We start from the raw sequence: 13764 nt of genomic DNA on the forward strand, positions 1-13764 counted from the left end.
TTTGAGTGGTCTCTCTGTGTGTAGAGTGTGGACTCCCATAATGGTTCCTTCTTTCACAGACTCGGTTTGTTGCGGCCATCTGGGGGGTGTCGGCGGGGTCCTTGGGTCCGAACGGCTTCTGGCTCCGGACCGTTAGCGCTGCTGGGAGCACACCGTATCACCACCACGCCAGACCGCACATTCTTTTGTTGTTTTGTATCACATCACTGTTATGTATTAAATTCAGTTATCCTTTGTACCGTGCTCTGCTTATTTCATACTGGGTCCTTCAAACGCTGGTCGGTTCTCCGAGCTGCGTCCGACACATAACAGTAGTCTCTGGCCAAACATCACGGACCCAGCGGTAGCAGAGACGGTAACGCGCCGGGAAGGCGGCAGCAGACATTCAGTAGTTATCCGGATCAGTTGCGGGTGCTCTCCGCCCGGATGGTGCGTGTTTGAGACCCATTGCTGAATACTGATTTGTGCTCTCTTGCAGCCGTGTTCCTGTGTTTGTGCCTTATCCGTGGGTCGTGGTGGAGTGTGACTGGCGACGGCTTCGCGTCACGCTCCGACCGGATAAGAGGTTTAAACGGGAGCTGCAAGAGTGTGTCTGTAATGGGTCCACGCGCACGGCGGAGCTCTGTGGCACGGGTCGCTGAGCTTCCTGTGTTACAGTTGTAGCCCCGTTTCCCCGGATAAAGATAACTACTGCATCTGTTGTATCAGCTCCGGCGTTATTTAGTTGAGCACATTTTGGTTGTGTGTTGCACACAGCTGCGCACGGAGATGCAGCTCGTTTGTTTTGTCACCAAAGGGGTTTTTTTCATTTTTAGCACTTTGGCTCCCTCTTTTGGTGACTTAGTCACATTACCGTTAAGCTCTTAAGTTAGAACAGGTGTGTTCGATTTGTTTGAGCTTAACGGTATACGTCACTGATTTGTTTTGTGTTAGTTCATTTCGTGTGGGTGTTTTTTGAGTTGGTTTTTGTGTGGGATTTATTTATTTTTTTCCCACTGTTTGTGTCTGGGGTTGTGACCCTGCAGACTGTCAAAAAAAAAAACAAAAAAAAAAACAAAACAAAAAAAAAAAGACCCAAACAACTGTATGTTGGTCTGTTAGTCTTTCTTTTTATTTTTTTTTGTTTCACCTCCCCAGGGTTTGATGGGACGGTCCCCTGGGGGCTGATGGGGTGGTACTTGGGTTTTTTTTTCTTCTTTTTTTTTGTTTGTTTTTGTTATGCCCTCTCTTCTCCTCTGACTCCAGCCGGGTGAGCTGTAGTGTCGGCGTTGCTGGAGGGGTGCAGTTTGGTTGTGCTGGGCATTTCCCAGGTAGCCTCTGCACCTGGGAGGGGGGGGGGGGGGGTTTGGGGTATTTTCTTTTTATCCCCTCTCTTCTCCTCTGTCTCCAGCCAGGTGAGCCGTAGTGTCGGCGTTGCTGGAGTGGTGCAGTTTGGTTATACTGGGCGTTTCCCGGGTAACCTCTGCACCTGGGGGGGGGGGGGGGGGGGGGGGTTTGATTCCCTGTTCCACCTCCGGCTTCAGCACGCCTTTGGCCGTCTGCCATCGGCGTGGCTGAGGTTTGGGGCAGTGGGATATACCCGCAGCTAGTGGCTGGTGTAGAAGTCAGAGGAGTGGCGCCGTTTTGTGCCGTTTGCCATAACCGCTGTTCCACTCCTCCCGGTTGGCTTCTGGGGTATAGTCACGGTTGGTGACACTGGACGTGCTTCCAGTTTCCACTGCGCCAAGGGGGTGGGGTTGGGGTTGTTTTGTTTGTATGTTTTTTTTTCCTCTCTTCTTGTTTTTCCCCCCAGTTTCCGCCCTCAGGGTTTGACTGTGGTGTCCTCTGGGGGGGAAAGGGCTGTGGGTCCATCTAGCCATAGACGGCCGGCGCTGGGTCCGTTGGTCATGTGGGGAGGCGTCTCCTGGGGTTGACGAGTGGTCCTCTGGGAGGCGCTGGGAGTCCCCGTGGGTGACGTTGGATCCCAGAGGGACCTCGGCTGTGGTTATTACTCCTGGAGCTGGCGGGAAGTCCTCTGGGGGGTGTTGGTCCCTACATGTCGTTTGGGGGGGGGGGGGGGTGTTTTAGCGATTTTATTTGTAAGCTTAAGTTTGGGGTTTTTCTTTTCTCCTCATCCCGGGATTTGATAGGACGGTCCCCTGGGGAGGGGGGGGTGGTTTGGTTGTTTGTGTTTGTCTTTTTTTGTTTTATGACTAATGACCGCACATGGTTGGATAAAGGCTGACGGCACAGGTTTAAGAACTCCTGGCCACACCTGTGCTAAGTGACTGACTGAAACAAAGGCAAGGATGCAGCCAGAGGAGAGGACATCAACCATGCTTTTGGAAGACGAATGCAGATGCGGTTTCCAGCCATGGTCCCTGGAGGGGGGTGTTTCTCCTGGGCCAGGTTTGTGTGGTCGCCGGGAGGCTTCCCGTGAGGATGGGGTACTGTTGTATGGCTGGGGGGCCTGGCTGCCTTTTTGTTTCTGTCTTTTGTTTTTCCTTCCAGGTGGCTTGCATTTGGGACTGAGTGGCTGTGTAGCTGAGGTTATTAGGACCTCACCCTGATCACCTGCGGCTCGTCAGGACTCACAGCTGTGGTGCATCTATATGGATTGGAACATGGTGGCATTTAAGACTGGAGTATACAGTGTGTATTTGCCAGAGACTCGACCTTGTGACCAGACGGGTGAGATCGTCGTCTCGGGAGCCATCTCATCATCAGTGGATGCAGAGAACGTCCAGGGTTTGATGCACGGTCTGTGAAAGAGGAGGGGGTGAGGTCTCACGCTCGTCAGCACACTTCCTGAGGTACGTTAGATTTTGTGACTAACGTTTATACAGTCAGTAAATGTGGTGTCCCTCACACCTTATTATATTGAGCTGTACGTTAGTCATGTATCGGCTTCCACTGCAGTGGAGTTTTGTGAACTGGATGTTCCATGCCTGCAGGTTGGGAAGCTGATTAGTAATTAAGCCAGGAAGTGTTTGCTGTTTATATACACCTTTGAGTGGTCTCTCTGTGTGTAGAGTGTGGACTCACATAATGGTTCCTTCTTTCACAGACTCGGTTTGTTGCGGCCACCTGGGGGGTGTCGGCGGGGTCCTTGGGTCCGAACGGCTTCTGGCTCCGGACCGTTAGCGCTGCTGGGAGCGCACCGTATCACCACCACGCCAGACCGCACATTCTTTTGTTGTTTTGTATCACATCACTGTTATGTATTAAATTCAGTTATCCTTTGTACCGTGCTCTGCTTATTTCATACTGGGTCCTTCAAACGCTGGTCGGTTCTCCGAGCTGCGTCCGACACATAACAATAATATCACAAATCTTTGACATAGAATTACATAATGTTATGCCTCTATAGTTAGTGCTTATACACACACACACACACACACACACACACACACACACACACACACACACACACACACACACACACACACACACACACACACACACACACACACACACACACACACGTCTTTTCTCTTTAGGAATAGACTCGATTGTGCCAGCCAACAAATCTCTCAGTTTGTACCCTTGAGTGAACACTGAGGTTAACGAGTGAATAATCAGTCGCGGACCTGACACCATCAGATGATTTGACATAAAACCTTCATGACAGTCACCCTTATTTGACTTTGATGCTTCAACAGCCTGAAGAACATCACAATATTTTACAACTCTGTCCTCAGCTTGTCCACATTTGGCCAAATACTTATAGATGTACTTCATATTTACAGGATCAGATGGGACACTGTTAAACAAATTTTCATATTTGCTTGCAAAGTGTTGTGCTATTTCTTTCCCATCACACAACTGGAACAGACACTTTAGATTTAAGCTACATTTTGGAAACTTCTCAGATAAAATCTCATCACTAGCAACAACTGCTGCCAACATCTTGCTTTCTCTTATTTCTCCTCTTAGCCACACGGGGTGTGTATGTACACTCAGTACACTCTGAGTGTGTGTCCCAAACCCAGATAAATGAGGAGGGCTGCATCAGGAAGGGCCTCCAGTGTAAAATGAGCCAAAAAAATAAAGATGCAGATAACAAACCAAATTTCCATAGAGGATCGGTCGAGGCGCGGGTTAACAACGACCGCCACCGGTGCCGTTGCCCAACAGGGTGCCGACGGATATTAGGCTACTGCTGGGGGAAGAAGAAGAGGAGGAGAACGTGTCCACAGACAGTGAAAGAAGAGGAAAACCAGAAGGGTGGAAATGAAAGTGTGGACTTTTGAATGTTGGCAGTCTGACTGGTAAAGGCAGAGAGCTGGCTGTCTAAATTAAAACATAAGTTGTTAATTTAGAAAAATGTGATTTCTGGGTTGATTTTTTTTTATACATTACACTTCTGTACTTTAGAATTTTATCATGTTGGGATTTTTCTGTTTGTTTGTTTTGTTCTCCAACTGCTTTGGATTTAATCCTGGTGGAGCTGATTGACTCTGTCATCCCTAAAACTTCAGGGCCCGTATCCGCGGAGCATCGTCAGGCTAAAAACAGCTCCTAGTGACATCATTCTAAGAAAAAGCTTAGAATTCCTTGAATTCTTAGACATTCCTTAGAATTTTCCCTTGCTAAGATAAAAGTAATTGTTGTGGGCTGGGGTGTTTGGCTGGCTTTGTTTTTTTTTTCTGTTTCTCCCACCAGGTGGTATGCGTTCAGGACTGAGTGGCTGACGTGGGGCTGAGTTTGAGGACCTCACCCTGATCACCAAATTTGGTGTCCCTCACACCTTGTTATATTGAGCTGTTATGCTATGCTAATCGTCTAAATCAGCTTCTACTGCAGTGGAGTTTTGAACTGAGTTGTTCCGTGCCTGCGGGGAGAGAAGCTGATTTTACATTTAGGCCAGGAAGTGTTTTGCTGATTGTGTGCACCTTTGAGCTGTCTCTCTGTGTGGAGAGTGTTGGACTCACCTTACGGTTTCTTCCTTCACAGACTCGGTTTGTCGCGGCCACCTGGGGGGTGTCGGCGGGGTCCAGAATTGCTGTGGCTCCGGTCCTTTTGCGCTGCTGGGTGCGCGCCGTTTTTCCACCTCGCCAGCCCGTTGACTTTTGGGTTATTATCACTTAATACACTGTGTTAATTAAAACTTGTTTTCCTTTGAACCGTGCTCTGCTTCTTTTATGCTGGGTCCTGTCAAACGCTGGGTCGGTTCTCCGCCCGCGTCCGACACATAACAGTAATGGACTTTTAAGAAGCCTAAGAGTGTCTTAAACAGAGAAGATGGCAGAAAGACAGAGAGGAAGCAGAGATATTCTCTGTATGTGATTCAGTAACATGCTGCCGGCTTGATGGTGCAGCGATAATGTTTGTGGTCAACCTCATCAGGAATGAGCTGCCTTCCCACCTGGCATAGTAACAGAATAACGCCTGAGATGAAGGTCATCACAACACTGACACCTGGACACGGGGAAAATGACCATTGCATGTAAATTCTGTCATTAATATCAAAGTCAGTGACGTCAGCAGCCGGAACTCGCCTGTTGGTTTGTGTGCTGCAACCTCTGATCTCGCTTTGGATTACAGCACGCACCAGCGCGGAAACCTAACAATAAGCTAATCAATATACTTGCGTGTTGTCCATGGGGATCCACAGGCTCGAGATTGGGTCATGTTTGTAAAATAGGTAGCTGACATTTTTCACAGTTGGTAATAAATTATTCAGCGTTTCTATGAGTTGGAATGGTGTGTGAGTCCAGAATATTTTTAGAATCTCAGACTGCAACAATTTTTAGAAGAACTCAACTCTTTTTTCTGTAATTATGTAATTATGTAATTTTAATGTTAATTTACTGTCTTAATGTATTTATAAATTGTTTAGGTTCTTGTTATCATATACACACAGTAATATTATCATTACTGTATTATTATTATCAGTATATTTTATTATTACTTCTATGGTGTCATTTGATTTTTAAATGGACCACAATGGAAATGTTTTCACTTCCTTGTGTCATCCATGTATTTTTAATGTATTTACAATTATATTATGTATTTACATTGAACTTACTAAATAAACTCATGCACGCTTTTAATGTATAGATAATCTACATGTGAATGAGGTTTGTTCAAACATTTTCAAGCTGTGTAACTATTCTTTTAGTTTTGCTGAGTTTCATCATCAGGACATTAAATTATTTTCATGATGACACATTTCTTATTACTGTTCAGGTTATATGATCGGTTGATTTTACTATCCGTTCATAACTAGGAGCACCGAGCGCACTGTTTTTTTTTATTTCTCATCTTTCCATGACAGCCAATCACAGCTCTTTGAGGACTGTGTCATACCTAGGAATGGGGTCAACCCTGCCTCCTCACAAAGATCAAACTTTCTGTCTCCTCCTTGCTCAGAGTTGCTGTCGGATGTCCGCTGGATCTCTGTCAGCCTAAAGACTCTTGAGCAGGAATCTTTAGGCTGAGTTGGGAACGCGCTGAGACGACTCAGGCCCAGGTGTTTGTCTCAGGTGTGACTCAGCACACATTCCTCCAACAGGTCAAACCAGATTTCACTGACTGCACTGTTAAAACTTAAATGGTTAAAACAGCTGAAGTCACCACTACTCACAATCACACACACACACACACACACACACACACACACACACACACACACACACACACACACACACACACACACACACACACACACACACACACACACACACACACACAGAAAAGCTTTCACGGTTTTTCTTTAAGTACAGGTTGAGACATTTATTATTTTAAATGAGCAAACTTTTATACAGCTAAAAAAAAACCTGTGTAAATTTTGTACAGTCTTTTTTTTTTCCTATAAAACATTGACGCCCTCCTGTGTGCACAGTCAGGACAGTGCACAGTCAGGACAGTGCAGGGCGTGTCCACTGAATGAAGTGTTTTAACCGAGCCGTGTTCATCAGTGTTCACACAGAACAGAAACCAACAGACAGAAAGACGATCGACAGCACAAATCATTTCGACTGGAACTCCAGCTGGACACTGAAGACAAATCACAGGTAAACAAACACGACAATAGACAAAGGAGACAGACAGCTGAACACAGAGACAAATAGATAAAGAGACAACAAGACATGAAATCAGACAAAAAGAGAGACAGACAGCTAAAGACGAGTAAACAGACAGATACAGTTAGAGCAGACACATAACACTGCTGAAGAAGAAGCAGACGGATAGACAGGCAGACAGGTGAACAGACAGACAGACAAACCAGTAATCAGGTGAGCAGACAGACAGATTAACAGACAGACAGACAAATCAGTAATCAGGTGAAATGAAAGTCCACTGAACAGACAGACTGGGGAACAGACAAATATACAAACCAGTAACCAGACAGATGAACAGAGACAAATAGACAGACAGACAGACAGACAAACCAGTAATCAGGGGAAAGTCCAATGAACAGACAGACTGGGGAACAGACAAATATACAAACCAGTAACCAGACAGATGAACAGAGACAAATAGACAGACAGACAGACAGACAAACCAGTAATCAGGTGAAAGTCCAATGAACAGACAGACTGGGGAACAGACAAATATACAAACCAGTAACCAGACAGATGAACAGAGACAAATAAACAGACAGACAGACAAACAAACAGACAGACAGACAAACCAGTAATCAGGTGAAATGAAAGTCCAATGAACAGACAGACTGAGGAACAGACATGCAAACCAGTAACCAGACAGATGAACAGAGACAGATGAACAAACAGACAAACTAGTAATCAGGTGGACAGACAGACAGACAAACAAACAGACAGACAGACAAATCAGTAATGAGGTGAACAGAGACAGATAAGCAGGTAAATTTTATTGGTGTTCAAAACATTGAAACTGCTTGTCACTAGATTATTTCCTTACAGTTATTTAATATATACTAAAAATACTTAAAACAAATAAACCCAAGTTCCAAAATCTGAATGGGACCCTTCAAACAACAGAAGCATGTGGGATATATAGGTTGTGAACCAGATGTATGTTATGAGCACCTAAAGGTACTGTGAGACCCAAACCAACTGAATATCATCTGGTCTAGGTTTCTAGGAACCATGTGGACCGGCTCAGACGTGCAGTTTGAATGTTGACCAATTACACAGTACTTCTGGTCTTTCTGATGCCTGATTCTATTTTTTCTCTCTGTTTGAGGTGCAGCTCCATCCAGAGATGGGTGTGGTATTTGTGCTGGAGACCCTCCTGTCCTGTGAACCAATAGCATTTCCTGTGTACTTGTTTTGTAAATTGTTCTGTAATTTATGTTTGTATCATGGCCCAAGCAGAGGGTTTTGAGTCTGGTCTGCTTGAGGTTTCTTCCTCAGAGGGAGTTTTTCCTTACCACTGCTGCTCTGGGGGTTAGAAAGGTTAGACCTTACTTGTGTAAAGCACCTTGAGGCAACTTTGTTATTTGGTGCTATATAAATGAAAATAAATTGAAATTGAAAGTAAACATGTCCACTAAAATGTTTTTCTCTCCTGCAGATGACGACTCGTCCTGTTCCGAAGCCACGGGCTTGTTATCAGCGAAACAGTCTAAGCTCCGCCCCCTCATCAAAGGGGTACGTTTACCTGTGAGTTTATGTGAGAATTCTAGGTGTTGACGTGCTAAATGTCATGTTTGCTGTGCAGAGATGTGGGCAGTGAGAAGCACCTGTCTAATGGCCTTCATCCAAGTGCAGGTATGAAACGCTGGTTTATCGTGTGATTGATTACAGTTAGGGTTTACCAAATCCTGGTGCTGGGACAGTAAGACTGACAGATAAACCACACCCAAGAATGCCCTGACAGGTCACATGATATGTCTGTTACTTAAACTTTACTTCTTGGACTTTAATGAAACAAAATACTCGCCCCCTTTGACTATAAAGAGTTGTAGTCCGGACGGACTTCACAGACTTAGACATTTGACAAAGCCTCTTGTGAGCATTTGAGAAATAGGTTGGTTGAAGGACTAGTTACTTCACTGACAGCCGTGTCAACTGGTTTGCTGATCTACATTTAGCTGCTAATGATGTCATCTCTGTCCTCTCCTCCTACATGAAGATGCTCCTCCCCCTGCTGCTGGATTGAATCATGGTGCCGCGTTTCCCACGCTGACCAGTGTCACTGGCATCATCTCCGCCAACATTCCTTCTCTGGCCGGGGTCCTGGCATCCATCAGTGGGTCCGACCCCACCAAAGACACCCTAACTAACAACACCCCTGCCCCCGTAGCCAGCTTGGCTGGAGCTGCCAATACTATTATGAACCCAATGACTACTATGGTAAACTCCACCTCTACTTCCACACCTGAGACTGCTGGCTCCTGTCCTGCTAGTTTGGACCACATGGTGAGCTCGCTAAGCACCAGCATACCCAGTTTAGCTGACACAGTTAGCCGTGTGGCTAACCCCACAGATAGCCCCCACCAAGGAGGAGTGACATCAGCTCCACCCACTGCAAATGGAAAGCACAAGCCTCCTTCTGTGTCAAAGATCATGGAGATGGTGAACTCTCAAACAGGTACATCATTCATTCACTCATTTTCTGCCACTGATCAGGTCTGGTTGACGGATGAGGCAGCAAGCAAATGCAGGACTCAGACACAAAGCTCTGTATGCAAAAACAGTTTCCTGAGATAGTAAACGGGGTACACAGGAAGATAGTCCAAAATGAGCAACAGTATCAGGAGCATCAGGCAAAGGCGTGGTTGAGGAAACGAGCAGGTAGTCAAAACACACGTGAGGCTGGCAGGTCAAAAATACAAAAACAGAGCTGGAGAGAAAGCACAGGGCGCATCAATCTGACGAAAGACAGAGATCTAGGGAGCCACATATACACCCAGGTGACAAGGTGCACATTGAAAGCAGGTGTGCGTGGAATGCACCAGAATGAGGGAGTGGCCAGAGAGGGAGAAGCCCATCACCAAGAGCCAGGAGAGACAGACAAGAGAGAGACAGACAGACCCAAGCAGGAAGAACCCGACAATAAAATAAACAAACAGGAAAGCAATAAAACCAAGAAAATCCAACAAAAGCACACAACCAAGCCAAAACATGAAAACAAAACCAGACAGAACTCGCATCCTGACAGTACTCCCCCCTTAAGGGCCGACCCCAGACGTCCCAGGAGCAGCAGGACTGGCCTAATGAAAATCCCTAATGAGACCAGGGTCCAAAATAAAGCGGGAGGGAACCCACGGCCGCTCCTCTGGACCATAACCCTCCCAATCAACCAACTATTGAACACCCCAGCCACGCCGACGCAAAGCCACCGTACAGAAAAAACAGGCCCCCTCTCCATGCACCAGGCGGGGGAACGGTCAGAGGGCACAAAGGACTAGATCAGAACGGTTTAACACTGCTAACATGAAATGTGGGATGTATGCGCATGGATTTGGGCAACTGGAGACGGATGGAAATGGGATTGATGACCTTAGACACGGGAAAGGGACCAACGAACCTGGGAGCCAGCTTGCAAGGAACCCCACGAAGAGGTAAGTTATGGGTGGATAACCAAACTTTTTGGCCTGCAGAATAAGCAGGAGCGCTTACAGGCAGCCGCGGCCTTATAAAGGACGGAAGAGTGACTGAGAGCTCGCCGAGCTTGCTCCCAGGTTTGTTGGCACTGAATGACCAGACTGAGGGCAGATGGGACTGGGGAATGCAGACTAACGGGAGAGAACAAGGATGGCTGATTACCAAAAATGACCTGAAATGAGGAAAACCCAGATGAAGCAGATAGTAGACTATTATGCGCTACTCAACCCATGATAACTGTGATGCCCAAGTGGATGGATTCTGGGAGCATAAAATTCTAAGAACCTTTTCTAATTCTTGATTAAATCATTCTGTCTGATCATTTGCTTGTGGATGGTAACCTGATGTGAGACTAGAGGTGGCCCAGAGGAGACGGCAGAATTCCCTCCTGAATCCCGACACAAACTGTGGACCCCAGTCAAAGATGATGTCCTGTGGAAAACCATGAGTTAGGATTACATGAGTTAGCATAATCTCGGCTAGCTCCTTAGCAGAAGGCAACTTAGACAACGGTACAAAATGACACATCTTAGACAGACGATCGAACACAGTCAGTATTACCGTATGTCATTTTGAAGGCAGAAGTCCAGTGATGAAATTCATGGAGATATGAATCCAAGGCTGCTTAGGAACAGACAGAGGTAAAAGAGCACCAGCCGGTGGCCAGGTGGAGGACCTGTGCATGGTGCAAACCTGACAGGTATTCACAAACTCAGTAATATCGGTAATCATGCGTGGCCAACAGAACCTTTGCTGAACAAGAAACATTAGCTTCGATAATTAGCAGATTAGTGGATCTGTGCCCACCACTGCTTACGGCTACCGCACATCGCCCACTCACACAGTGCCGCCACCTTATCCAGGTCTGTCTGAATTCTACCTTCCGCAATAACAAACCCTAGAAAGGATACCGTGGACGTGTGGAACTCACATTTTTCTCCTTTGATGTACAAATCATTCTGCAAGAGAGTCTGTAATACTGACCAGACGTGTTGAGTGTGGGTCTCGAGATCTGGAGAAACGGTATCACTTTATATTAACTGCACACTATAAAGCATTAGAGAAGCATTTATAAACAGGGGTGCACATAACTGGTACTCATCGTGATCGTGTGTGCTAAACATCATTGATGCACAACAGAGGGAAACACTTTTCCTACAATCTGTCATTCCTTCCTCTTATGAAGCACTTTTACGAGGTCTGTTAGAAAAGTATCTGACCTTTTAATTTTTTTCAAAAACCTGATGGATTTGAATCATGTGTGCTTGCATGAGCCAACCTTGAACCTTCATGCGCATGCGTGAACCTTTTCACGCCTGTTGACTGCATCCTTTCCTGGTAAGCAGCCTTTGTGTGAGGTGTGTGTCGTGCGCTCAGCATTTTTTCATTCCAAGGAAAAACACGGAACGACTGGAGCAGCGCCGCATCAAATTTTGCCAGAAACTGGGTGACAGCCAGGTGGAAACCATTCGGATAATTCAGACGGCTTTCGGTGACGATCCAGTGGGTATCACACAGATTAAGGAGCGGTACAACCGGTTTAAAGACGTCCACACAATGGTGGAGAGCGAGCCACACTCCGGTCAGCCATCAACATGCTGAAATGACCAGATCGTTTCCAAAGTGAACACTGTGGTGATGTGGGACCGTCGTGTGACTGTCTGAGAAATTGTGGAAGAGGTGGACATCAGCACTTTTTCGGTACATTCCACTGTGACAGAAGATTTAGCCATGAAAGAGAGTGGCTGTGAAATTCATGCTGCTGCTGATGGCACAGCAAAAGTGCCTTCGTGTTGAAGTCTCACAGGACATGCTGTGACATGTCCAGCTCTTCCGCAATTTCTCGGATAGTCACACGACTGAAAAGTCACCGAAAGCCGTCTGAATCATCCAAATGGTTTCCACCTGGCTGTCGCCCAGTTTCTGGCAAAATTTGATGCGGCGCTGCTCCAGTCGTTCCATCTTTTTCCTTGGAATGAAAAAACGCAGAGCGCACGACACACACGTCACACAAAGGCTGCTTACCAGCAAATGATGCAATCGACAGGCGTGAAAAAGTTCACACATGCGCACGAAGGTTCAAGGTTGGCTCATGTAAGCACACGTGATTCAAATCCATCAGGTTTTTGAAAAAAATAAAAAGGTCCGATACTTTTCTAACAGACCTTGTATTGTGTTTTCTGCTGTGCATCATTTATTTTTAGCATTCACAAGCACCATGAGTAGCAGCTGTGTGCCTGCCTGTTTATAAAGTGTAATTAAATGCTTAATAATAATAAATAACTGCTTGCAAAACATTTACAGCATTCTTTTTATGAGCTACCCATTGGTAAGAACATAAATAGTTGGCTTGATAATTATTAATAACAAAATATGTAATATCTTTATGAAACATTTATAAATGATTTTTTTTATTCTTGATAAACCATTTAAGTAAATTTGATCATTAATAGTCCATCATTTACAAACATAAAATCAGACACTATTCATTAGTGATAAAAAATACTTTACAAATCATATTTTTATTGTCTTTAATAATTATTAATAACAATATATACATATCCATATCTTTATAACACATTTATAAGTGATTATTTAATTATCTATAAACCACTTAAGCATCCCACAATAACGACTTCTCTCTGCACCTGTTATTTGTTCATCACATTCCTCTTCTGTTCTTTTACCTGCTACCTGCTCTCTGTTTTTTTATACTGTTCCTCAAGTCTAATACTTCTGCTACTTTAATTAATTTATTTATGTCTGTGTGAATCCTGGGTGAGCCTTAGGAGTGGTTAGCTTATTCATTATTGGTTAGCTCGTGCTTGCTTGACAACACTCTTGAATTTTTTTAGTGCACAAAGTACACTACTTTACCTACTTTACACCCTCCGTAAATCCTGTGTGATGTTGGAAGATAGGGTGGCTCTCTTAGAGAGCCATGTCTGTAAGTTAGAGCAGCTTCTTAGCTCAGTGGAGTTAGATGTTACGGGCACTCCAGATGAGGTTCGTGTTGGACAGATGCCGGCTGACATTAAATGTATTCCTGGGGCCAGAGCTCCTGACATTGCATCCTATCTTAGGGTGCTGACGCTGCAGAAGGGAAGACAGACTAAGGAACATGACATGAGATATAGTCACATAGTTATTCACGTCGGCACCAATGATGTCAGGATGAAGCACTCAGAGGTCACAAAAATGGACATAGAGAGGATTTATGACCTTGACAGAAAGATGGGTCAGCATC

At 45.4% G+C, this 13764-nt stretch overlaps 1 protein-coding gene across 1 annotated transcript in view; it reads left to right on the forward strand.

The window, feature by feature from the left end:
• Positions 1 to 6861: 6861 nt before the first annotated feature.
• LOC117516723 (arf-GAP with Rho-GAP domain, ANK repeat and PH domain-containing protein 1) overlaps positions 6862 to 13764 on the forward strand; it is a 153319-nt gene continuing 146416 nt past the window's right edge. Inside the window, exons 1-4 of the mRNA XM_034177556.1 lie at positions 6862 to 6998; positions 8482 to 8558; positions 8629 to 8678; positions 9043 to 9501. Of these exons, the coding sequence (XP_034033447.1) occupies positions 8482 to 8558; positions 8629 to 8678; positions 9043 to 9501 (586 nt within the window). The 5' untranslated portion in view covers positions 6862 to 6998. The remainder of the gene's footprint in view (positions 6999 to 8481; positions 8559 to 8628; positions 8679 to 9042; positions 9502 to 13764) is intronic.

The sequence above is a fragment of the Thalassophryne amazonica genome, chromosome 9 (genome assembly GCF_902500255.1).
Source record: "Thalassophryne amazonica chromosome 9, fThaAma1.1, whole genome shotgun sequence".
Lineage (NCBI taxonomy): Eukaryota > Metazoa > Chordata > Actinopteri > Batrachoidiformes > Batrachoididae > Thalassophryne > Thalassophryne amazonica.